This window comes from Typopeltis vanoorti, chromosome 7 (genome assembly GCF_054136105.1).
Source record: "Typopeltis vanoorti isolate ZY-2024b chromosome 7, IOZ_Tvanoo_1.0, whole genome shotgun sequence".
NCBI classification, from domain to species: domain Eukaryota; kingdom Metazoa; phylum Arthropoda; class Arachnida; order Uropygi; family Thelyphonidae; genus Typopeltis; species Typopeltis vanoorti.
This window is the reverse complement of record NC_143555.1, coordinates 57,905,977-57,933,815: the sequence shown is the minus strand read 5'-3', so window position 1 is coordinate 57,933,815 and position 27,839 is coordinate 57,905,977. Positions and strand designations below refer to the sequence as shown.

General features: G+C 34.7%; 1 protein-coding gene across 1 annotated transcript in view; it reads left to right on the top strand.

Annotated features, from left to right (window-relative positions):
* ArgRS (arginine--tRNA ligase-like protein) overlaps positions 1-27,839 on the top strand; it is a 222,651-nt gene that overhangs the window by 172,142 nt on the left and 22,670 nt on the right. Inside the window, exons 9-11 of the mRNA XM_090395884.1 lie at positions 4,526-4,635; positions 13,894-13,999; positions 22,809-22,922. Of these exons, the coding sequence (XP_090252010.1) occupies positions 4,526-4,635; positions 13,894-13,999; positions 22,809-22,922 (330 nt within the window). The remainder of the gene's footprint in view (positions 1-4,525; positions 4,636-13,893; positions 14,000-22,808; positions 22,923-27,839) is intronic.

The window sequence follows — 27,839 nt, the reverse complement described above, 5'->3', positions numbered from 1 at the left end:
ATGAAAGAGTTTGAGAACAGGAATCAGGTTTGCCACTGAATCTCCAATTCAGTGGCAAACCTTAAAGAAAAACCTGATTGATTCAGCCAGAGAGGCATGTGGTGAGGTTGTCGGCAAGGATAGAAAAATCAGAACTCTAGGGTAGACACAGGAAGTTAAAGAGGCAGTGAAGGAAAAGAAGAAAACATATCAAAAGTTCCTGGCAAATAAGTCTGCTCTTAGAGAATACAGATACAAATGTAAGAAAGCTAAACACTGTGTAAAACTAGAAAAACAAAAGTCATGGGAGGACTTTGGCAAGAACATAGAAAATAAATATCAAGAAGGTGGCAAAATATTCTGGAGGTTGTTGAAGAAGCTCAGAAATGGAGGAAAGAGGAATTAGAGATGATACAGGTGACATGAAAACAGGAGAAAAAGATCCTTGAAGTATGGAGTAATTACTTAGAAAAATTGCTAAATGATACAAGCAGTGATAGCACAGTGGTAAAAAAAATACTCAACATGCATATAGTCAGGAATACATATCCATGCTTGAAGTAGAAAAAGCCATCAAAGGCTTGAAATGTGAAAAGGCAGCAGGAGTAGATGATATTCAACCAGAAATGCTTAAGTATGGTAGTATAAAAGTCTTACGGTGGCTGCACTGCATATTTCAGAAGGCATGGATAGAGGAATGAATTCCCAATGATTGGAGTAGAGCTCTCATAGTACCCATATATAAAAGGGAAATAAAACAATGTGAGAATTACAGAGGTATTTCCCTACTGAGTGTACCTGGTAAGATTTATGCTAGTATACTTGAGAAATGGTTGAGAAGAATTGTGGAAGAAAAGCTTGGTGAAGAACAAGCTGGATTCCAGCCAAATAGAGGCTGTCAGGATCAGATCTTCACTTTATGACAAACAGTGGAGAAATCATGGGAATATAACAAAGATCTCTATTTGAGTTTTGTAGATCGAAAAGGCATATGATAAGGTGCCAAGAGAGAAGCTATTCAATACGCCACAGTTATATGGTATCACTGGGGCATTATATCAAGCAATACTTAGTCTTTATTTGAGTTGTAAGTCAGTAGTTAGGATTGAAGGAAATACAGGACAATGGTTTAATGTTAAATCTGGTGTGAGACAAGGATGTACATTATCCACTCTGTTATTCATTATCTATATGGATCACATTATGAAGGAAAGTGGTATTAAACATGATATCAGAATTGGAGATGTTAATGTCAGCTCTTTGCTTTATGCGGATGATGTTATACTTCTAAATAAATCCGCTATAAGTTTGAAAGATTCCCTGACTAAATTGAATAACTGCTGTAATAGATATGGTATGAAGGTCAGCATTAAAAAGATAATACAAATAGGCAGAAGCATTGTAAATGTCAACTGTGTTGTGAACAGGAACCTGTGGAACAAGTAAAACATTTCAGCTATTTAGGTGCGATTTTTTCTGAAGATGGTAAATTAAATATGGAAATAGACAACAGAATCAACAAAGCTGATATGGTAGGCAGTCAATTGAATAAATTCATATGGAATAAGAGAGAAATTAGTCGGAACACTAAATTAGTTGTATACAAGACAGTGTTCAAACTAGTTTTAACTTATGTATCTGAGAGCTGGGTCAGAAGTAAAACACTTGACCAAAGAGTAGAAACTGCAGAAATGAGAGTCCTGAGAAAGATTAGAGGTGTGAATAGATGGCATCAATGGCAATATCATATTAAAAACAAGGATATTAGGAAAGAACTTGATATTGTCAGCATCCAGGAATGCGTTAGCAGAGCTAATCTCAGGTGGTATGGTCACTTAAACAGAATGGGCGATGAAAGATTAGTGAAACAAGTGTTCTCCGCCAAGTTGGCAGGAAAACGACCCAGAGGAAGACCAAGATATAGATGGATTGATACGGTACATCCAAAGTGCCTTAAACGATAGAAATATAAGATCTGATAATGTTGGAGTCTTAACAAGTAACGGACTGATATGGAGGAAAATTGTAGATAGGGAGTTTGTAATGATGTAAATTTTTCATGTAGTTCTATCATATCCTGTCATCCCTTGAGGGTACATGGCAGGAATTTGATGATGATGATTTTGATTTTGCATAATGTATGAAAATCAATTATCAGATCTTGTAATACTTCAGGCTTCAATTATTCTGACAGTCACTGGAAGCAAAACACAAAAACCGATTGCGAACATACTTGAAACACAGAAGTTCAATTTTCCAGTAATAGGCTTTTATTGCATCATTGTAGAACTATCATCTTTGTATTTTATGTTCTAGTAACCTTGATGAAGCTGACAGATATTTGGTTAGTAAAATTGTTGTATTCTTTTAGTTTATTATGAGAGCAAACCCAGTTATTTTTATTAAATCATTTACTGTTGTAAAGTATTTCTCATAATGCAAATGAAATCAGATACCAAAATTTTTCTCATTCTTTAGATTTCTGGATTTAATCAAAATGTAAACAATAAACTATTGAGGGAACCACTAGTTTTTGTTTATACGAGGGTGGCCTGAAAAGTTCTCGGCCTCGACCATAGATGGCAACACTACTGGCACGATTTATTTATTTATTTTTTCCCTAAGTTGGTGCATCTGTCATAAGCATCCATGTGAAATTGCAAGTAATTTGTTTTATACAGCTGTCTGAAGCAAAAGTGTTATCTGTATCCCTTGAAATGGATAAAACTGAGTATATCATGCACTTATAAAATTCTTTGTAAAAGAAGGTTTAACGGCAAAAGAAATTCATTCGAAGTTCATAAAAATTTATGGGCACTCTTCTCCTTCATTTTCGACAATTAAGAAATGTGCTGGCGAGTTTAAATGTGGCCGTAGCAGCCTTGCTCCATGTGAAGGACGTCCAAAAAGTGTAACAACACTAGAAATCATTGATCAAGTGCATGATATGGTATTGGGTGACCGCGAGTGAAATTGCTGAGACTATAGACATTTCAAAAGAACATGTAGAATATATTTTGCATGAAGAATTGCAAATGAAAAAGCTTTGCGCAAGATGAGTGCCACGCTTGGTCACAGCAGATCAAAAATGCACTCGCGTGAAAATCTCTGAACAGTGGTTGGAGCGTTTTAACAAGAATAAAACTGATTTTGTGTGTCCATTTATTACTATGGATGAGACTTGGATTCACCATTACACACCAGAATCCAAACAGCAGTCTGGACAGTGGACAGAAACCAGTTGTTCAGTGCCAAAGAAGACAAAGTTGGTTCCATCAGCAGGAAAGGTCATGTCATCGGTGTTTTGGGATGCTAAAGGCATTTTATTTATTAATTATCTTGAAAAGGGTAAATAATTTGGATTCTGATGTGTAATGGTGAATCCAAGTTTCATCCATAGTAATAAATCAACACACAAAATCAGCTTTTTTCTTGTTAAAACGCTCCAGGCACTCAGAGATTTTCATGCATGTGTGCGTGGCACCCATCTTGCACAAAGTTTTTTCATATGCAATTCTTCATGCAAAATATATCCTACACGTTCTTTTGAAATGCCTATAGTCTCAGCAGTTTCACTAATTTTTACTCGCCGGTCATTCAATACCATATCGTGCACTTGATCAATGATTTGTAGTGTTGTTACACTTTTTTGGATGTCCTTCACTTGGAGCATCTTCAAGGCTGATACGGTCACATTTAAACTCGGCAGCACATTTCTTAATTGTCGAATTTGAAGGAGAAGAGTGCCCATAAATTTTTATGAACTTCAAATGAATTTCTTTTGCCATTAAACTTCTTTTGCAAGAATTTTATAAATGCACAATACTCAGTTTTATCCATTTCAAGGGATACAGATAACACTTTTGCTTCAGACAGCTGTATAAAAAAACTACTTGGTAGAATGACTTGCAGTTTCACATGGATGCTTATGACGGATGTACGAACTTAGAAAAAAAAAATCTTGCCAATAGTGTTGCCATCTATTGTCGAAGCCAAGAACTTTTCAGACCACCCTCGTAATTTCTTGGTATCTTTAATTTATAGTATAACCAAGTGGAAAAACTTCCAGCATACAAACAAGGCTTAATAGCGAAAGAAATATTTGTGTCAGACTTGCTTGAGGAAAAATTGAATCTAGGATTGTAAAACTTAATTATATTAAATAAATTTTTAGTTTGAATATAATTACATTGTTTTAAAATACTGGTTTTGTTTAGTTTCCTCATGTAATAACTGTAGATCAAATTCTTTAAATTTAAATAACCATTTTATTGGTTATTCTTTAATAACCAATAAAATGCTATATTGGAATAATTTCATTCCCTTACTTTTGTGCAGTTTAAATTAAATGAAAATTTTGGAAGTCTCCATATGTATGTGTAATATAATTATTATCTTTCTTTTCGTATGAATTATATGCTATCCAGACTTTGAATATGTGTGCATGCACACACACACATAAACGTTTAACATAAACATTTAAATAATATTTTAAAAAATTATTTTTATTTATCATAATATCAAATCTTGTGTGGTTGTATTTTAGGCCCTTCATCTTCAGTCAGTATTTTCATGTGCCGAGCAGCTTGGTTGGTATGATCCTAACAAAGTAAGGATTGACCATGTTGGATTTGGTGTAGTTCTTGGAGAAGACAGGTGAACATTTGTTTTCCTTTATTTAATGAGATCACTTAAAATCACTGTTAGTATAAGCCGGAAAATGTTAAGATAGACTGCCTATGAGGAGATAACCCTTATATTTTAGTTGATTACCAATTCGCATTATTAAAAAATGAAGGTGTAGAGCATATATAAAGTTAAAAATTATCCTTTGCATTTAATCCAGGATATACTGTAGATGTCATAAGAACTAACCAGAACTGTATTATGATTGAAGCTTTAAAAACTGAAACGATATCTATAAGTTTGGAGAATAATCCTCTTTAAGGTACACTCTTGCACTGGTTTTAGGATTTCTGCCTTTAAACTACTTTTTCAAAGTCATAATTCATTGTCTTCTTCCATCATTACATCATCTTCTTTCAAAGTTTTTATGCACCACTGTGGGAGGGGACATCAGAGATGGTGAGTAGCATTGTTACGAGGAAGGGGGCTGAAAAGTTCTGATAAACACTTAGAACAAAAATGATATTAAAGCAACTGCTATAACCACGAGTAAGAACATATCTTAGATCCTTTTAACTCTCCATGTTTCATCAAATTGTAATAATTTGTTTTTTTTCTTTTAGGATTATATGAGACGTGTCAGAGGTTTTGAAGAAATTCGAAGACACAGAGGTGTGGGCCATCATCAAGTTTTTCTTGCTGCAAGAAAGGCCACAACTGAGATTCATCAAACTTTGTGTGAGATGTTAGGGGACTATGCCCCAAGCATATCTAATAGCTGCCACATTGGTGGCCAAGTTTAAAACTGGGCATCATGAGACAACATATGCCCCCAAGTCAGGAAGACCTTTCACGGTGATCACACCTGAAAACATCGATGCAGTGCATGCCATGATCCTTGATGATAGATGAATACCAGCCAAAAACATTGCAAAGACTTTGGGGATATCCACCAACAACTTGACGTCATCATCCACCAACAACTCGACATGTAGAAGCTCTCGGCGAAGTGGCCCCAAATGAATGCTGACCAAAAGAGAGAAAACATGTACTGGGATTTTGAGTCATTTTGAAAAATTAGGTGCAAATTTAAGAGGCGAAACTGTTACAGCAGCAGTTTATTCAACAGCTCTGAAAGAATTGAAGGAGGCACTGAAGGAAAAACACTGCAGGAAACTGAGCAAAGGCATGTTGCTTTTGCCAGACAATGTACCTGCTCACACTGCTCATGAATCCCAACAGACAATACACAACTTTGGACTTTCAATGTCTGCCTCACTCACCCTGTTCACCAGACCTAGCCCCATCTGGCTATTTCCTGCTCCCAAATTTAAAGAAACACTTGAAAGGAACAAAATTTACCACAGATGATGAAGTCATCTTCAGCTGAGGAATGGTTTGTGCAACAAGGGAAAGACTTTTCTCAGAGGATTGCAAATGATGCAGCAGCATTGTAACATTCGTGAGGAATATATATAATAATGTGTAAGTTACATGTTCTACCTCAATTCCTGCATGGTAGTTATCACAACTTTTCAGCACACCCTCATAGCTGAGTACTATGTTTGGCTAAAAATTGTAGCACAGGTTGCTAAGTAGGCAGGAGCATTCTGTACAAAGTTTCCATTTGCATTAGTTCAGTTTTGCACCTGGTATCAGTATACTGATGGTACTGATAGAACTGTTATTTCTCACTGAATTATGCACTTCATCGAAAATATTCATTTTCAGCTGTTGAGGGATTGCTAAACTGTTTGTCAGCAATTATTTATTTCTAAAAAATAAGTGCAGAAATAAATAGTACTGCATATGCAGAAGGGATATGATGGAATATGAGCATTTTGAATTTGCTTAGTATGTCCACATACAGTCACTCTTATTCATATAAGAGTGACTGTATGTACATATAATATACAGTGGATTCTGGTTAATTGGGCCATGTTAGGAATAGCATAATTTGGTCCAATTAATTGACTGCCCCAATTACATGAAGTTGTATGTAAAGAGTTTAAAAGGTATATAAGAACTGCCATTTCTTCATATTGCATGGAAGTAGTATTTCTGTTGGTAATTATTCTCTCTACTACTGAAATGCAGGACTGTTTTGTTTTTTCTGTTAAATTCTCCCTCTGTTAAAAAGGAAAGAATAACTGAGAAAAATTGATAATTTAGCACTAAGATTGATATTATTCACTACCCTACTTAGTTCATTCACAAGAACTAACATAACTTGAACTTTTTCTTGGAGTGCAGTTTAATAAATTACTGTATTATTACTGGACTGTGTTTTTCTCATTATGAACTTATTAATTTTAGATGAGCTGAATGCAGTGCTATCTTTGTTTATTGTATAGTTTAATCTGAAAGAAAGTATGAAAGAGTGAATTATTATTATTTGTAGTTTAATGATTTCTGTATGTAAAAAACATGATTGCTTATCTAGCAGTGTGTTGGGCTTCCTTTGGATGCTTGCACCCTTCTTGCCATTGACTGAAGTAGACCATAGAAGATGTCCTGAGGTATTCCTGACCAACTAGCAGAAATCACATCTCAGAGATCAGTAAACAAGGCACTAGCATTGACTGGTGGCTGTTATGTTCCATGTTATCCCACAAATATTCAGTGTGATTCAAATCAGGAGAATTAAGAGCCAGAAAAGCACTCAGAATGCTTGAATGCACTCTTCAAATCATGCTTGCCCAAACCAGGATACCATTATCACCACTGGCATGTTTTGATCCAACCATCTAGTCTGGTTGGTCAGAAATAGGCTGGGTGGTCATAATGTATTGGCTCACACGTGTATGTTTACTAGTGAGTTTGAATATAATTATTTTAAATAATATTAAATAATACTATTTTTTTATTTATCGGTTTCACACAAGTGAAGGAAACTAGAATTCATTAAATATTCTTATATATTTTGCTTAATATAACATGAGCATCATTCAGGGAAAAGACAAAAGAATTGGCTACAACATTTAAAATAAGAACACAAGAATGAGTGAAATATATAGGAGTGTGTGAAACCATTATTTTAAAAAATAGTATTGTCTACCATGCATGTCTCCATTAAACGACTGGTAAAATATTAAATAATGCATTGCCAAATTAGTACAATGAGTATAGGTTGAATGATTATTATGGGGGACTTGGCAGGAAGGAAATAGAATTTATACACCAGCTAAAAGATAATTACTGGAGGCAGCATGTGATGGAAGGGGCTAGGGGGGGGTGTGAGAGTATTGAACCTGGTCATAGGATCAGAAGGATCCATAACCAAGGTGACCACAATTGCCTCCATTTGGTTAAAGTGACCATGCAGTCTTGACTTGGGAGATTGTAAAACATGAAACATATTCTGTCAAGGAGTATATGTGGAATTACAAGGCATTTGATTATGACAAGTTTAAGAAGAAGCTTAAATCTGTGCCATGGCATAAAACACTGCAGGATAAGGATGTTAATAGTGCACATTGGAAATGGTTAAGGGTTATCTAGAAGAAGCAGTATTAAATTTTATACCTAAAGTAACAAAGGTTAATCAGGTAGGAGTTAGAATGATGAGTAATATCATTAAGTATGAGCTGCAGAAGAAGAAAATGCTGTAGAGAGTATATAAAGAGAAAGGTGACCAGCATGGAAAGGAAGGCAAAATCAAATAATGAGAAGAATCTAGCTGAGCCAGCCAAAGGAAATCCCAAAGAGTTCTTTCGTTATGTGGCAAGTAAGAGGAAGAATGACTGTGAAAGATTAATCTCAATGAGTGATAAAGGTCATGAGGATGACAGAAGCAGATAAAATAGTTGAGTTACTGACTGACACTTTGCAAGGGTATATCATCCTAATGAGGTTATTGTTTTAACCTACGTAACAGACATTAATGGGAAATAAAGGTAGATGAATTGGAAGTTCTTAGAATATTGCAGAATCTCAATGTAAATACAGCTGTGGGATTAGATGATATCAGCACTGGTTTTGCGAGAATGTGCAAGGGAACTAGCAATGCCTCTGACTAGGCTCTTTAATTTAAGTCTCAGCTATAGTATAGTTCCAATGGAGGGGAAAGTGGGCAAAATAATTCCCTTGCATAAGGGAGATTCTAAGAATGCAGTAGCAAATTATAGACCAATCAGTATCTCAAGCGTGGTGGTAAAAGTATTGGAAAAATTGGTCAAAAAGAGAATTCAAAAATGGGTGAATAAAAAAAGATATAATACTCTATAAGGGGCAACATGGCTTTGTGTAAGTCATGCCTTAGTAATTTACTAACTTTTTATAATAGAGTAACAGCTGTGTTGGATAAAGGAAATGACTACATGATGATTCTGCTGGATTTTGCAAAGGCATTTGACAGAATACCACATGGAACTCTGTTACACAAATTAGAACAAATGGGGATGGATATGTCACTGGTTAAGTGGATAAGAGGGTGATTGCTGGACAGATATCAAAAAGTGGTATATGGGGGAGGGGCAGAATCGAGGTGAAAACAGGTGACTAGTTGATGTGCCACAAGGTCCAGCTGACACCATTGCTGTTTAATTTGTGCATAAACGATATAGGAAATAACCTGAAAGGTAATATTCAGTTGTTTGCTGATCATGAGAAATTAGGTAGTATAATAGTTAATCAAGGCAGTAGGGAGAGCTTGTGGGACAATTTAAATAGGCTGTTAGTATGAGCAAAAGATAATGGGTTTTAGTTTAATATGGAGAAATGTAAAGTTATGCATGCATTTTGGGATAAATAGATTACAAGTTGTGTATCACATTGATGGCACTGTACTCAAGGAAATGAAAATAGAGATTTAGGGGTGGCGGTGGTAGACAGAGAGTTAGAGTTTAGAGGAGATATTGCTAAGGTAGCCTATAAGATTACTTGGGTATTGAGGATCACATTAACAAGCAGAGATAAGGAAGTTGTTATTCCTCTTTGTAAGGCCTTGATATGTCCACATCTGGATTACTGTGTTCAAGTCTGGTCTTCTGGGTTTCTTGTGGATGAGGAAGTGGTGGAGAAGATTCAGAGGCAAGTGACCAAGATGGTGAGTGGTCTGTGGAATGTTTTCCTTATGAGTATAGATTCAGAGTGTGTGGATTGTAGAAGTTTGGTTAATAGAAGAAAAAGATGGGATAGAAACATTTAAGTTGTTTAAAGGGTTTTATAGGATTGATGCAGGGGAAATGTTTCAGCACTGGCTAGAGGGGCCAGAACAAAGGGGTCATCCCTGGAAGTTGAATAAAGGTGTGGTTAATAGGGGTATGAGGATTAGATTTTTTTTGAATGAGAGGAATGGGTTGCCATAGTTAGTTAGTTAGGCTCCATGGAGGTGCCTGTATAATAGTAATAATAGTAAATAAACAATATAAAGGCCTGTGTAGCTCAGTGGAAGTGGCACTTGCATCCTCTGCACTTGGTCGCTCGAAGTTAGACTTAAGTTCAAGTCTAGTCACTGACTGGAGTAACTTTTTCTAAGCGTTTCTTTGACCGGTTCCAGAGTTAGTTGATCTCTTGCACGGGCAAGCAGGTTTTTCATCCCGTAAACTCAAGAAAATCAACTGTACTACCCACATTATTTTGGACAGTAACAAATCTTGTTAGGATTAGTTACCAAGAGATGGCAGTACTTGTTTGCCAGTCTCTTCATCGGTGGCTGCTATAAGATAGACATGGGCCAGCTATCCCTGATTGGCTACCAGTGGAGATTGAACTACTCACTCAGTCTCGAAAAGCTAGATAGGGTTAAAAGGCCTGCCTACTCCCTATAAGGGAATAAAAGGCATTAGCTGATTTATTTATTTTTTTTCAAATAAATAATATTTGTTTGATTAAATTATTTCTTTAGATATAATCTGGATGTAATTCATCATTAGTTTCCTGCAATATATCCTCAAGGGGTGTACAAGATACTATGACATCACTACATGATTAAGTTTCCATTATTACTAATGTCCTCTCAACAGTTTTCCTCCAAATTATTCTGTCTCATGTCAGTACTCAAATAATATCAGATTGTATATTTCTCTCTTCTGGGGTCTTCCTCTTGATCTTTTTCATGTCATCTAGACATCATAGTTCTGCTAACCTTTCCTCTCCCATTCTATTTAAATGATCATACCACCTTAGATAAGCTTCGCTAACACATTCTTCAATGATACTAACAATGTCAGGTTCTTTCCTCGTGTCTTCATTTTTAATATGATTCTGCCTCTGCTCACTTCCCTAATTTTTCTCAGAATGCTCAAATCTATGGTTTCTTCTCAAACTATTTCTAACCAAGATGTCAGATCCATAACTAAAAATTGGTTTGAACTCTGTCTTGTATAATGCTAGTTTACTCATTTCTTTTTTATTCTTTATAAAGTTATTCAACTGGCTCATCATCATACCAGCTTTGTTTATTCTGTGTCTATTTCCATATTTAATTTTCCATCTTCATTAAAAATTGTGTCTAAATATTTGAAGTATTTGACTTTGCTGTGATTTATAGTTTTGGTCTTTTTATTGCTAATTTTCATGTCAAATTTATTACAGCTGTTATTCAATTTAGTTAGGAAATCCTGCAGACCTCTACTGGATTTGTTTAGGAATACATCACTACATAAAGCAAAAAGCTAAGTTTGATATCTCTGATTCTGATATCAGTTAAATGCCACTTTCTTTCGTGACATTATTTATATAGAGCAGACCTGCACAACATACGGTCCTCGGCTGCATGCGGCCCACATTGTTATTTATTTTGGCCCATTTGCCTGATTGAAATTAATTAATCATACAGGGGAATATGAAATTAGATGATTTGAATTAAATTTTTACTAAGACTCTGCATGTTTACGTTATGTCACAATCATGTTTCTTTCAACTTGACAACAAATTGCATTTGGAGTTATTCCCACTGTCGTATTTAATAACAGATTATTACACTCGCTTCGAGGTTTTGTTAGCGCTAGTGATGCTGCGGGGAAATTCAAAGTTACATCTCCGTGATAACGACTTGATGTCTACGAACAAGAATGAATCGTATCACACAAAGTTGGCCGTGCCTTTACTGGCTTTGGCAGTGTAGTGGTTGGTTGCAGCTGGAGCAATACATTACATAACTGTTATCATAACCTGCATTATTGTGAGTTTTTCATCATTATTTTTTTGTAATTAATATTGTCAATCTCGACACAATGAACTTAAGTAAAAAGCGTAAAATAGATTCGGATCATCGAGCATTTAACCCTGAGTGAACAGACAAATTTTTTTTTTAAGTTGTTTAAGGACAAAATAGTGTGCATTTTTTGCCAGGAATCTATCGCTGTACCAAAAGAGTACAATCTGAGACGTCATTTTGAATCGAAACATTGTAACCTTGGCAAGTTGGATGCAAGTAAAAAGCAAATAAAAGCAGCAAGTAGTCCTTAGTGGTGAGCAACAAGCCTTTAAAAAAGTGACATCTGCAAATGAAGTTGCCACAAAGGTAAGCTTAAAAATATCACAAGAAATAGTTTGTGCTAGCATATCATTTACTGAGGGAGAGTTGACAAAAAAGTGTCCAATGATTGCTGTTTCCGAATTGTGTCCTGATAAGAAAAATAATTTTGAAAATATCAGTTTGTCCCGTATGACTGTTCAGCACAGGGTGGCTGATATTGCCGAGGATCTTAAAGATAACCTGCAAAAATCGGCTAGTGAATTTGTCTATTATTCACTTGCTATGGATGAAAGTACTGATGTGAAAGATACTGCACAGCTTTTAATATATGTAAGAGGCGTTAATAAGAAGTTTGAGGTGACAGAGGAGCTTGCTGGTTTGTGTTCAATGAAAAGAAGAAAAACAGGAAAGGAGATCACAGAAAATGTAAAGATGTGTGCAACCGAAAAACTATCCTTAAATTTCAAGAATTTAGAACTAACCTACCAGGTACAGTATTTTGTATGTTTGGGAGCACATGTACTTGTAAACAAACATTTTCGATCATGAACTTGAACAAAACCAAACAGCGTTCATCTTTAAGTGATATCAATTTAGAGGCCATATTAAGAACGGCCACTTCAAACATGACACCAAACTTTGATAAAATAGTGACAACAAAGAAATGCAATGTGTCACATTGTGACATTCAGTCGCTGATATTTCACTGAGAATAAGTGTGATATTCTCAGTGAAATTATTAGTAAACTTTGTGTTTATGTTTAAGTGGTTTTTATTGAGAAATTTTGCAGCTATATCTGTTTGTAAATAATTTTGATTATAATTTTAATTGTAACTCTCTAAAAAATTTAAATATGCATATTAATTAGTATTTACTTAAGTTTAGCTGCAGTGAACTAGTCTAAGATTCAAGGTCCAAAGTGATCTGGCCCTTAGTCAGGTGGTCCAAGTTGGGTTTGGCCCTCAAAGACAATCAAGTTCTGCAGGCCTGATATAAAAGATCAATAAGAATTGAATACTTATCTTATTAGGCTATTGATGACTTTACTCCTTTCAGTCATCTCAGTCCTCTCCAAAATAATGGAGAGGTGATGGCAGTTGGTCGGTAGCCTGATGATACATTGCTCTTTTTTGGAATACGATGGATATGAGATTGATTCCATGTATAAATACCTGACATGTATAATAGATTGTACAGTACAGAACTCATGTTAACTCTGGAGCACAATGTTTGAGAATAATTGGAGAGATGGCATCAGGACCAGAAAACTTTAGTATCCAAGTTATTTAGTAGTTTTATGATTTCTTTTTTCAAAAAAACTAAAGCGGCACATGGTTCTTGGACTTTGGTATGGGAGGAGGTGATTTCCCTTGGTCATCTGTGCAGAAGTTTAAGGAGAAAAAAGCGATGTCAGATGGTCAGTTTATTTTTGAGTGAAGTAACAGTGGTACCATCAGGATGAGACAGAGGTGCAGGAGAACAGAAGTTGTATCCAGCAGCTTTAACGAAGGCAGAAGGCATGGCTTCCATTTGGCATTGTTCTTGCTGTTAGCTTTTATGAAATCAGATTTGGATCTGCTGATGACTTATTTGCATATGTTGCATGCTTTGGCATAGACAGAGTGTGAAACTGGAGTGCTTGGAGTGAGCCACATATGGTAAACTAATTTTTTTTTCTTCCACTGCTTTGATACACTTTTGGTTGGTTTCGTTTAAGGTCAGATGAGCAGAAACAATAGTCAGACCAAGGAAAGGAAGAGTAGAAATTCCAGAGTTATAAAAGTCAACATAAAAATAACATTTTGCAGTTTTTTTGTAGAATATGAATTTGATATAATCATAACCCTGTGTTATTCTGTAACAGAAAGAAGTTTAAAACCAGGTCAGGTGATTCAGTTCGTCTCTCAGATCTCTTGGATGAAGGACTGCAGCGTGCACTTCAGAAACTTAAAGAAAAAGAAAGAGACCAGGTAAATTTTAAATTACCCTTAATTTATTATTTTGCCTGGTTCATATTTCAGAACAAAATTTTTATATAATAAGTTCCCAGATACACAGAAATTCCTAATTAATAGTGCCAGAAAAAATAACTTGGAGACTTCTTTACTGCTCTACTAATTTAAGCAATCATTCTGTCCTCTTTGACTACTCATTTCTAAAATCTAAAAGTTGATTTGATGTACAGTGGTATCTCACTAATCCAGACTAAAAAAAACCATGCTCGTTCGGATTAGCGAATTCCCCCCCCCCCAAGAGACAACAATAACTAGTGTTTAAAACAAAAATAACCAGATTCTAATGGTACATCAATTTAATTCTGTAAATGAATGAAGTAACTGATAGAAAAAAAAAGCTACTGTACTGTAATGTAAAACTTAAAAAATAATACAGTACACAAGTTTATTTTAGTAAAAAATTTAGTTTGTGTGTTGCCTGTATTGTTGAGGATTCTGATTTAATAAAATTGCATAGTTCAGTACATAACTTAATTTCCGTAAAAAATATTACTTTCTTGTACACAACACAAAAAAAATTTTTTTTTTAACTTCTTTGTAAAAAAGTCACTTGAAGCTAAACTTTTTTAGAACTTCTTCTTGGAGCTGCATTAGCAATAAAATTTTGTGGAATGGCATATCATTCTGCTTAGCCCATTCTATACACATATTAAAACTGTCAACTGCCTCTTCATGTTTTACTTTTTTTTTCTTCGAGTTCTTTATCGTCATCGTCGTCTTCTAATTCATTCTGTAGCGTCATATTTATAATTTCAGCCTCTAATTTGATTACGAATTCACTTTCGGTTCTACCTGTAATCCATTCCGTAACATCTGTTTGTGAAATTTCAACATCTGTTTTTAACTAAATTATACACGTTTTGAATTTCCTCTTTTGGTGTATCGTCATAGTTATCTTGGTAAATTCTAGAAGGCCACAGTTTTTTCCATGACGCTCGAATTGCTTCTGGTTCGATGGCTTCCCAAGCAGCCTTCAAATTTATAATTTTTATTAATTTGGTAATGTCATAATCTTGGGAAATTACATTTTAAAGCAGATCTTTACAATAAATCAAAATAGGCCTACAGTATAACCATACGATCGACAGTATGACAAAAATACTGTACTGTAATAATAAAATAAATAATAATAATAGTTAAAATAATAATTATTAAATAAAAATAATAGTATACCAAATAATAATACGTAATAAATAAAACTTTTTTTCTTTCAAACCGCAGTTCGGATTACTGGAGGGTTCGGATTAGCGAGATACCACTGTAGTTTAATTATCCAAACTAGGAGATTATCTTCCTTGGAGACTTTAAACAAACTGCCTTCTCTTTTCATTCTTCCAGCTTTCTAAACCTCTTGACCAATCTTCCTCTAAATGCACAATAGATGTTCGCTCTCCTCTTGGCAACTCTAACCTTATTCATATCTCCTTTTATACAGATCAGTCTCCTCCTAACCAATCGCAGTCTTGTATCCTATAGCTCTACAGTAATACCAAATGGGATGATCTTTGCAATTTCTATGCTTCTTTTCATTGATCTGATATCTTTCTGCTTTCACCATCTAAATACTTACTCTGACCAATTAACTGAAACCATCCTTGGAATGAGGCCTTCAATCCTCACTGCTGCAATTCTCCAACCTCTTTCCATGCTCTGGTTCTCCAAAAAAGGCAGCATACATTCAGTGGTTTAAGTTAAAAAAATCCAGATTCTCACTCAGCATACACTACATTAAACAAGTGTAATTAACAAATCCAAGTAGACTTGTAAGGGCCAAATGCAATAAGGTTTCCTCCAGCCCAAGTGGCAAGCAAGCTTTCTGGTTTCTCAGTAAGGCTGGTGGGCATACTTCTGCATTTCTTGGCATCAGAAATAAGTCTAATAAGTCTCCTGGTCCAGATGGTATCCCTCCAGTTTGCTCAAAACTTGTGCTCCAGAATTAACACTTGTCTGGCAATTATCTAACAGCATGGAAACAAGCCTTCATTCAACCTCTTCCTAAAAAGGGAATAAAAGTCATTCATCAAACTATTGTCCAATTATCCTTATCTCATTGCTCTCAAAAATGATGATAAGGTCCACCAGTTTGTTCACTACCTGGAGACCTATCAGTTGATTAGTGATCACCATTATAGATTTCACCACTCCCATTCTACAGCAGTCCTCCTCTCCACTTGCTAACTTTACCCATCTTTGGAAACAGGTCATAGAAAGATAGGAAGAAACTTGTGGTCACTTTTGATAATTTCATGCCATTTGATCATGTTCAGCATGAAGATCTTTCAGCAAACTACCATCGTATAGTCTCCCTCTTACCCTTTGTGATTGATTGTCAGCTTCTCCTCATCAGATTTCTTTATCGACTGGAGCATCACAGGATCTTTTACTCCACACACAACACACACACACAGTTTCTTTTATATGTCAATGACCTCTCTGTAACTTCAGTTGCTATTCATAGTTTAGCTGATGATACTTTCCATTCTCTTCTTCATTCAAGATGCTTAAAATACTCAAGTGAGGTGAAGATAACTAGTGAATTTCAGTGCTATCAAAATACAGTCCTATCTTTTCACCTAGCAGAAGATCCTACTTTACTCCTTCTTGTTGTTTAAGAGATACTTGTGTCATAAGAGGTTTTTCGATTAAAATGGAAGTAATAATTTTAACATTGTTCCAGTTTCCAGTCAAGAGCAGTTCCCCTTCTTTAGCTGACTTTCACATCTAGCTTATCTTGGCATAAACATATTCCATCCATATCAACTGGATGGAATATGTTTATGGATTATCCTCCTCAGCCTTCAAAAAATAACTTGGTATGCTTTTTTTTCTTTCAAAACACTACTTCACACTTGCTCAACTTCTAACATTTCATACATTGCAAATCTGCTTGACATCAGATTATTGTTCCTGCATTCAGATGCTGTACCCAAAACCTCCCTAAGAATCCTTGCTTTTGTATAAGGTTACCTAATAGATGACACCATCTCTCTCTCTCTCTCACACACACACACACACACACACAGTCCCTCCAGTTACTTTTTCATAGGTGCTCTTTCTGTCATGCCACTGATTCCTCCACTTTTCTCAAATCATTTCCACAGACAGCTAACATCCATTACACAGTTTAACTCCAAAGCATATGAAATGAACTGCTCATCTTCTTCCTTCATTCTCTTTGTTCTTGGAATAGCCTTCCCCATACTGTTTTTCCCAATGAATACAACCCCCAGCATTTACGGCAACATTTTTGATTCTGTAATGCTAGGTGGCCAGAAGAAAGACATTTATATGTTTGATTCTAGTCATTGAATAGAGGAACTTTGTCTACTTCTTCTTTCAGCCATCTCTAATCTTCATCTCTTCTTTCAGCCGTGGCTAATCTTTGCTGCAGGTAAATAGGATTTTTCTCTCAGAAACTGGAATTTCTTAACCTCACAACTTAGAAAAATTGACCATAGAACTTGGATTGTATCAGACAATAATAACATTTAGAATCATGGTATGGTGGAATTTGGCTGCCATGCTCATTCTCTAAGTTCCAGAATTATTGATAACCATAACTCATCTGTTGATGGCAACTAAGGGTTAATGCTGGATGCCAAGTAATTTCCAAATAATTATAACTAAAAGAGTTCTCCCTACTCTCTCATTGGGAATAAAAAATGTTAGAGTATTTATTTATTATTTAGCTATGAATGAATTTATCTTTTATGTTCTTCACTTCATATGTTTGCATGTTGACAGCTTTTATGGAAAAAAAACAAAAACAGTGAGGTATATCCCTCCACTGATTTTCCAGTCTGCTTGATGAAATATATATGTGCCTTTCACATTTTCTTTTCTTTGTTGAGTATAATTGGACCAACCATTCACAGGATAGCTTCCTGAAATTGCACAAACACTTATCTTTTATGAAACAATATACACTAACTTTTATTTTATAAATTTTTTAATTATTATGACAACTATAATTGAAAATCATACCATATTGTAATAGCTATAAAATATTGTATAAAACAGATTCATATCTTGTATCCGATTTAATAAAGTTAGTCTTCTGTTTTTCCATTTATAAATGACACAGTTCATCTGTATATGCTGTTTTGCTGTATTGTAATTGGTGCTTGTGTGCTTTGCAAAATGCATAGGTACCTATTAGAATATGTTATTCGTGTATTATTATATCCTTCCCCCAAGTTATTATTCTATGACTCTAGCTAGAAGGATTTTGTTGAAATCTTCTATGTGGAATCCTTACAAAACTTTGTCAAGCCAACTCAATTTTTGATGACGAAAAATTTTATTTTTCACTTGGTTAGAGTATAATAAATTTAGTTTAATCCTTTATCCACGTGTGAGCAAACAAAGTTTGCGCCTGAAAGTATCTTCAGGATTGGGGTAAGGTGGTACAACACCAGGGCAACTCGTTGCAAAGGTGGAGCAAGCTACCAACAACTCCTGTCTCAGTATCTCCTATAATGCAAAACACATCTCCTTGCGGATATGTCTAATGTTATGCATTAAGGGAAGGGCCACTACCCAGACTAGTTTCGACCTTTATTGAGGTCTCTTCAGTGGGAGCCAGGCCCAAGTTGAGATACCAGGCAGAAGCATTAGCAGGTCATCTCCACCTATAGGAATTGCCAAATGGTGCGCCATCCTTTTTTAATAAATTACTCTGGATTTAGAGAAAGATGTTGAAATTTTTTTTTTTTTTTTTTTTTTCACTTGGTTAGAGTATAATAAATTTAGTTTAATCCTTTATCCAAGTGTGAGCAAACAAAGTTTGCGCCTGAAAGTATCTTCAGGACTGGGGTAAGGTGGTACAACACCAGGGCAACTCGGTGCAAAGGTGGAGCAAGCTACCAACAACTTCTGTCTCAGTATCTCCTATAATGCAAAACACACCTCCTTGTGGATATGTCTTTCCTTGGATATGTTATTGGTTATGTTATGTTATGATATGTTATTCCTATAGGTGGAGATAACCTGCTAATGCTTCTGCCTGGTATCTCAACTTGGGCCTGGCTCCCACTGAAGAGACCTCAATAAAGGTCGAAACTAGTCTGGGTAGTGGCCCTTCCCTTAATGCATAACATTAGACATATCCGCAAGGAGATGTGTTTTGCATTATAGGAGATACTGAGACAGGAGTTGTTGGTAGCTTGCTCCACCTTTGCACCGAGTTGCCCTGGTGTTGTACCACCTTACCCCAGTCCTGAAGATACTTTCAGGCGCAAACTTTGTTTGCTCACACTTGGATAAAGGATTAAACTAAATTTATTATATTACAACTCAATTTTTGTTTTATGCAGACTAATTGCTGAAATTCAGAGGAGCTTGTCGTGTGTTGTTCAATTTTGTTTTTATAGGATTATTTTATTGGTAACAAAAAATGGTTATTATAAAAATTATGAAGAAAAGGAAGGAGTAGCAGTAGCATTCAACACCAGACAGGAAGATAAATTTCTTGATTTTAAGGCAGTTTCAAGAGTTATGTGGCCAAACTTCAAAATGGTGGACACAAAATGGAGAAATGGACAATGAAACTATTTGTGCCTATGGTCCCACAGAAGGTTCTTCTAAGGAAGAGTGGAGGAATTTTTTTTGAGTCATTAGAATAGGCAGCTCAGAGAGTCTCGCCAGGCATATAGGAACATTTTGGGAAAATTTGAAGAAAAGGACAAAGCTAATAATAATGGTAAGTATTCACTGGACTTCTGCTCAGGGCACAGACTTTATGTTGAAACATCATCTTTCAACATAAAGATGTGCACAAATTCACAAGGAAACAAGAAATAAGAAAAGCTTCATTGACTATGCGATTGTTGATAATGATATCATAAGGCTAGTTCAGGATACAAGAGTGTACAGGGGATTTGAAATTGGAAGTGACGATTACTTAGTACTAAGCAGGATAAGGATGGATATCACACTGAAAAGAACAATATGTAAGAAAGTTTTTAAAAGAATTAATGTTGAGCAGCTTTTACAGGTAAATTGCAGACTCAACTATGCAAACATTATGGAAAAACATTTGCAACAGTTTGAAAACATGAACCAAATCTTGGAGTCTCATTGGCAAACTCTGAAAAAGATATTGATTGATTCAGCTAGGAAGGTATATGGTGAAGTTGTCTGCAAGGATAGAAAAATAAGAACATCATGGTGGACACAAGAAGTTAAAGTAATAGTCCTGGAAAAGAAGAAAGCATACCAAAAATTCCTAGCAAATAAGTCAGCAGATTCCCTAAAAGAATACAGAAAAAAATGTAAGCTAGCTAAGCTGTGTATGAAAGTAGCTAAACAAAAGTCATGGGAAGACTGGTAAGAATATAGAAAATCAATATCAGGAAGATGGTAAAATGTTCTGGAGGCTATTGAAGAAGTTTAGAAATGGAGGAAAGAGTACTGTAAAAGAAATAAAAGATGATCAAAGAAATCAAATATGAAAACTGAAAATAAGGATATCCTAGATGTCTGGAGTAATTACTTTGAAAGACTGTTAAATGAACTAAGTAGTGACAGAACCGTGCTAGAAAATTTTCAAGAATTCAAAGAGGAGTACATATACTTGAAGTACAAAAAAGCCATCAAAGTCAGCTGGAGTAGATGATATCTGACCAGAAATGCTTAAGTATGAAAGTATAAAAGTTTTGTAGTGGTTGGTTACACTGCATAATTCAGAAGGCTGAATTCCCAATGATTGGAGTAGAGCTCTCATAGTACCCATCTATAACAAAATGGGAATAAAGCTGAATGTGAGAATTACAGAGGAATTTCTCTACTAAGTGTGTGTGTTCCAGGTGAGATTTATGCAAGCATACTTGAAAAGAGGTTGAGAAAGATTGTGGAAGAGAAACTTGGAGAAGAATGAGCTGGGTTCAGGCCAAATAGAGGTTGTCAAGATCAGATTTTCACTTCAAGTTCAATAGTTGAGAAATCCTGGGAATATGACAAGGATCTGTACTTTAGTTTTGTAGATTTGGAAAAGGCTTATGACAAGATGCTCAGAGAAAAGCTTTTCTACACACTACATTTGTATGAAGTGAATGGAACATTATACAGAGCTCTATATTTAAGCTGTCAGGCAGCAGTTAGAAAAGTAAATACAGGAAGAAATGGTTTGATGTAAAAACCAGGGATAACACAGATGCACATTATCTCCACTCTTATTCATCATTTATATGGATCACATTATGAAAGAAAGTGGCATTGGGTGTAATATTAGTATTGGAGATGTCCAACAATTTAGCTCTTTGCTTTATGCAGATAATGTTGTACTCCTAAACACATCTAGCTAAAGTCTCCAGGATTCTTTAAAAGTTGAAATTGAATAATTTAGTTAAATTCTTTTATTTAAATTTTATTTATTTCATTAAATTGAATTATTTAATTAAAGAATCCTGGAAGAAGTTAAAGAAAGCTGAGACAAATTTGCAATCAGCATGAAAATCAGCAACAAAAAGACTAAAACTCTGAAAATAGGCAGGAGCATAGAAAATTTCAGCTGCATTCTGAATTCTAAATGGAGATTCTATAAAACAAGTAAAATATTTCAGCCATTTAGGCACAGTTTTTTAGGAAGGTGGCAGGTTAAATTTGGAAATAGACAACGGAATAAGCAAAGCTGATATGGTGGGTAGCTAGCTCAATAAATTTTTATGGAATAAGAGACAAATTAGTCTAAACACTAAACTAGCTGCATACAAGACAGGTTTAAACCAGTTTTATATTATGCATCTGAGAGTTGGGTTAGAAATAAAGCATTTGATCAAAGACTACAGACCACAGATATGAGGGTTCTGAGAAAAATTAGGAGAGTGAACCGATAGCATCAATGACAGAATCATATTAAAAATGAAGATGTTAGAAAGGAACTTGACACTACTATTATCCAAGAAGGTGTAAGCAGAGCTAATCTAAAGTAGTATGACCACTTAAATAGGATGGGTGAGGAAAGGTTAACAAAAAGGTGTTTGATGCCAAAATGGCAGGAAGAGACCCAGAGGAATACCAATGTCTAGGTGGATTGATTCAGTCAGAACTGCCTTAGAAGAATGAAATGTTAGATATGACAGTATTGGAGTGCTTGCAAGTAATAGACTAATTTGGAGGAAAATTGTTGATAGGAGATTATTAATAATGTAAACTTAATCGTGTAGTGCTGTCGTAGTAACCTGAATACTCCTTTGGGGGTACATATCAAGAAATTGATGATGATGATAAAAATGGGTTGTCATAGTTTAGTTTCAATCAGGCTAGTATGTAATCTAGATAAATGCATTCTAAGTTTTGTTACACTTCAACTTTTTACATATATACCGCTGTTCTGTATAGATCTTTGAATGGCATAAATTTGTCCCAGACACAATGACAGTTCTTGTGAGAACAAAATCTGAAATATTGACATTGGAAAATTAAGTTTTAATTTTTGGCAGTCATTTTATTTCCCATAATTCTGTTTTTATAATGACTTGATAATTTCTACATGAATTGATAGAATTTATTAAAATTTATTACTTAAGATCATAAAATATATTGAGTTATTTCATTTGGACCATTTTAACATGTTCACATCAAACTATGTTTAGTGCATTTTGTGCATGAGTTAATGTGAGGCACCATGCAATATAAATGTGTTAATGGCAAAATTAGAAAAAATAAAATTGTCTACTATACATATGACTAGGTATTCACTGTACAAAAGTGATTATCATCTTCTTAGTTGTTTTTGCTTATTCTTCATTTTCTTCTTACTCAGGTATTAACATCTGAAGAACTGCTGGCTGCCCAAGAAGCCGTAGCTTATGGCTGTATCAAGTATGCAGATTTGTCTCACAACAGAAATGTTGAATATGTTTTCTCTTTTGACAGAGTAAGGAGTTAATATATTTTTTATTATAGAAAAATAATATTAGCTAATCATAAATTTTGAAAACTACACCACTGATATATGTATTATTTTAAATTTTGACAATGGCTGATTTTTTGCCACTATTTATGATACTGAAAGTTCTATCATTATTGTCATTCATACCTGTGTCTCACATACATTTTATTAACATTATCCATAATGCATGTTGGAGCATTTAGGGTGAATGATCTCAGATTACAATTAATGTTTTAAAGAGTTTATTATCTTTCAAATAAATTACGTGCATATACTGTAAAATTTAAGCAGCAATACATTTTCTTTTAAATGGGGGAAGTATAGTTTATAATTAATTAATATTCCACCATTTGAAAAAAAATAATTTGTAGTAACTGTAATACATGAATTATACTTTTATATAATTTACATAATTAATGCACCTGATATAAAAGTATAATTCAAATATTATTGTTAATAGTAATCACAGTAATAAATTACAGTGATAGTTCACAGCATAAGGTGAGTGATTGTTATCTCATGTTGCAACTTATATAATAAAATTTTTTTTATGAATTTACATTTTTACTCTCACAAAAATGTATTGCTATTTCTGTACACTAACCCCTGAGGGTACATATCATTTTTGTTCAGCTAAAAGATTTAGTACAAAGTGCTCAGTGCATTCATTATTTTGATAAGTACAAGCATACTCCAGTCATCCAATATGTTCCAGACCACCACTGTATAGTAAATTTCATCGTATACTGAATCACGTTTTTCCCCTCCACACACACAGACACACTGTAGATTCAGTTCATGGTTTAATAATGTTAAGTAGTCATATTTGTGCATAAATGACATAAATTAAGCATTTATTTACATCATATGTGCAAACCAAAAATTTAGAATAATTTTTACAAATGAAAACATTATTCTGACCAACTTGGCTAAAGGGAACACACCAACTAGTTTGGTCATCAATGTACACCATTAAAAGTTTTTCCTTTTTGACAATAAGAATATTACATTTATAGATGATGACTGTAGTATTATTTAGTATAGCACCTTTCACTTCATTTAGAACTTTATTTGTTTTGAACCACTAACAATAGTAATGCAAGGTAAGTATTTATAACCTGCAGCCTATCTCAGTGTTCGATATACCATTGTCACTAAATTTAATAATTTTAGCATGTACTCTAATAAGTGCATACATCTTCTTTTCACTGGAAGCAACGGCACCCTTACTCTGAATTTTATCCGCTATTATCAACAACAATAAAATAAAATAACAGTTATAAACAGTTTATAATTCACAGCAAAACACTAAACTCAAAGAGATGTAGCAGGCAGTGATGTTGTAACTAAACTGAGACTTAGTTACAATGAATGCTGTGCATCAGTTGATGCACAGCAGCATCATGTTGCTAAAACTATCTTATGAATGAATGCAAGTTCATATAAATGGGCATTGGTCATAATTGAAACATGTCAAATGAGTAGATCATTCCAAAGCGAGGCATTATAAGGCAGGCTCTTACTGTACACCTAATAATAATAATGCTAATGGTAATGATTTAAGATTGAATGAGTAATGAAAATTATATATATATATATATATATATATTTTTTTTTTGTCTTGTAAAACATCATTAGTGGGTATTGAAAAACAGTAATAGAAATTTCAGTATACAAGAACAGTGAAACATGCATTACATTGGAACCCTTTTACACATGCAGTCATTACGGTTTATTAGTTAGATCAGTATAGTAAGGGTTCAGCACTTTCTTTGAAAAAATGTCAAAATTTATAACTAATTATGCAAGAGTTTGGTAATAACCTGCTGAATCCCTGTGATTGGTGGTGTCAGTTCTGTATTGAGCCAGACCACATTTATTAGGTTTGACAAGCTGAATATTGCTCTAATATTTTGAATTGCATATTTTAAAGGATATTTCCATTTGATAAAATTAAGACAAGTTTCAGGAACATTGAACTTGGTAAAAACCAGGTAGCAGCAAAGGTGACAGTTTATCTTTTGGAAAAATAAAATATTGTGGATTTGAATGATGGGTTTGAAGGTTGTGGTGAGTTGAATTTCTTCAAAATCTTTACTATCTTCTCGGAAATGTATTTTATATAAGGAATGTGAATTCTTGGCTTCATTTTCCATTCAGAGATGTTGAAAGAAAGTGTTAATGAATTTATATATAATTATTTGTTATAGAGCTGCCTTTGTTCCTATGGAAATAGTGTTTGCATTCATAGTGCCTGATCACTTGAAGAATGACTGTTCTAAGTTGATTGTATTCACTAACTAGAGGAACATTTTCTGAGCACCTTTCTTTGACTGGTAACTGGGTTAGTCAATTTTTGGCATGGACAAGTGGGTTTTTTCTCCTCTGAGAACTCAGATTTTTTATCCTACAACTCAAGAAAATCGACCATAGAACCCCACTATTTTGGACAATTATATATAGTGTTAAGGTTAGGGAGTATGGAATGCAGCAGTTGTCTGTCATACTCTCTTCCCTGGATGCGAGTTAAAATCATTGATTTTATTGGGCCAGCTATCTGTGATTGCCCCCCCCCCCCCCACAGTTTCCAAAATTTAGGGCTAAACATCCTCGCCTATTCCCTTTGGAAATAAAATGCATTAGTGGATTTATATTATTCTTGAGTTGTAATGATTTAATCTGGTCCTAAATTTGGTTTCCTTCTCCCTGGTACCTTTTCCTCCTTCCAATCTATATCATCCTCATAGTTGGCATTCCATATTGATTTTTTTTTTGCTCCATGTTTCAGTGAGCTAATTTGCTGATGCATGTCATCCATTCCACATTTTGCATTCCCTCACTTATAGTAATATCCAAATATATAATAGTACAGTAGACATAATGCTGCATATATACAATTAAAAAATATATATATTGTTTACATGTTTAAAAAACATCACGGCTTACGCATACAACAAAAAATAAATAGAATTTTATTCAGTAACTTCAATATATTTCATCAGTATTACAGGGACATCATCAGGGAGAAAGACTTAACTACATTCAAAACATGAATTACAAAAATGAGTCATAAAACATGCTTATGCTAGCTCTTATCAATCTTTCCCAAATTTAACACAGTCAGTTCAAATTTGGATGATGTGGTAGTACTTTAGCACTCTCCTCGACTAAATATATAGTTAGTCTTATTGGCTTTTATGTAACATCAAGTAACTTTAAATGCACTGTCTACCACTTCCAGATGTTCTTGCTTACACTTTGTCCTGTGAAAGAATCCACACAAACATGCTATTTGACTTATTAAAGCCACCTTGCTGTTCTCTTCATCTGTCATTGCTTCTTTACCATTTACTCTTCCAATCCACACTTCTGACATTTACATTTCTGCATCTTTTTTTTCATAAACTGCCATCACTCACTTTCAGTAACAAATATGAGGAATTTCCAAAAAAGTAAGGTAACACAATTTTTTTTCTAATAATGATGAAAAGAAATGAGATAAAACACAGTGGACAGATAGACTCATTAATAACATTCAGAAAGAATATGGTGGCTACCAAGTGTCCATGAAGTTATTCGTTTTTTGCAAGCAAAAGGAACTTCACCAAGTGACATTCACTGTGAATTGTTGCTGCGTATGGCAAAATGATGATGTCAAAAAAGCAGGTGTTTTTTGGTGTAATGAATTTAAAGCAGGCTGGGGTGACATTGGAAGATTAAAAATACCTTCAGATTTCCATCAAGCAAGACTGAAGACACCATTTCACACATTAAGGGCATCGTTTTTGTAGACCGGCAAGTGAAATGAGCAGATACGACTCTGTGACCTGGAAACATCCACAATCTTCTGTGCACAAAAATTCAAAACTGTTCCCTCTATCTGAAAAGTCATGGCCACAGTGTTCTGGGATCGCCAAGGCATTCGGTTGGTGGACTTCTTGCCAAAAAGAGGTACAATCAGTGCAGTGTGCAACGCTGAACAAACTGGAAGCCAACATTTGATGCAAATAACCAGGACTCCCGACAGCATGATTTTCGTGCATGACAGCACTGCATGTGCACACGCGCGCGCACACACACACACACCACTTGTAAGTTGCACTGTAATCATTGGGAAACTCTGCCACATCATTGCTACAGCCCAGACTTAGTACCTTCAGATTTCCATTTTTTCAGCCCACCCTTCAAATACCTTTCCAGAAGACATTTCACTTCACACTGTCAACTTCCTTGTGTAGTGAAATGTCTTCTGGAAAAGTGTTTGTGGGCATGAACTTCTTCAGTACTGGTATTGATAAACTGATCTGTCATTGGGACAAGTGCATCAATAAATTTGGAGAATTTGTGGAGAAGTAGGGCATGTTTACTTATTTCTTGATATTGAATTTCAATTTTCTACTATTAAACATCCATGAGAAAAAAAAAAGTGTTACCTTACTTTTCAAAACCCCTCATATATCATGTGCGCATGCATACACACACACACACACACACACACACACACACACACACTACATCTCATGATGTTCCTCACATTAAATTCCTGAAACAGTAACATCTTGTCTGCCATTGTTTGATTCGTTTTCGTCTATTAGCTGCACTATGATGTAAAAGAATCTGTAAAGCATATGAAAAGATGCAAGAAAAAGTCTTTGGAAGGCTATAATGTATGGTGCAAATGGATCATTACGCAGTGCAATACATATCCTATACTTCAGTGTAGTTTCAGCAGTTAGAAATAATAGATTACAAGGGGAAGTAAAATCTGGTGTAAAGAAAGGTTGTTCACTTTGCTTTCTACAATTCATGATATGCATATTGATTGCATTACAAAGGGAAGTGAAATTAAACCTGATATCAAAATTAGAGTTATTAATCAGTTATTTACTTTATGCAGACATG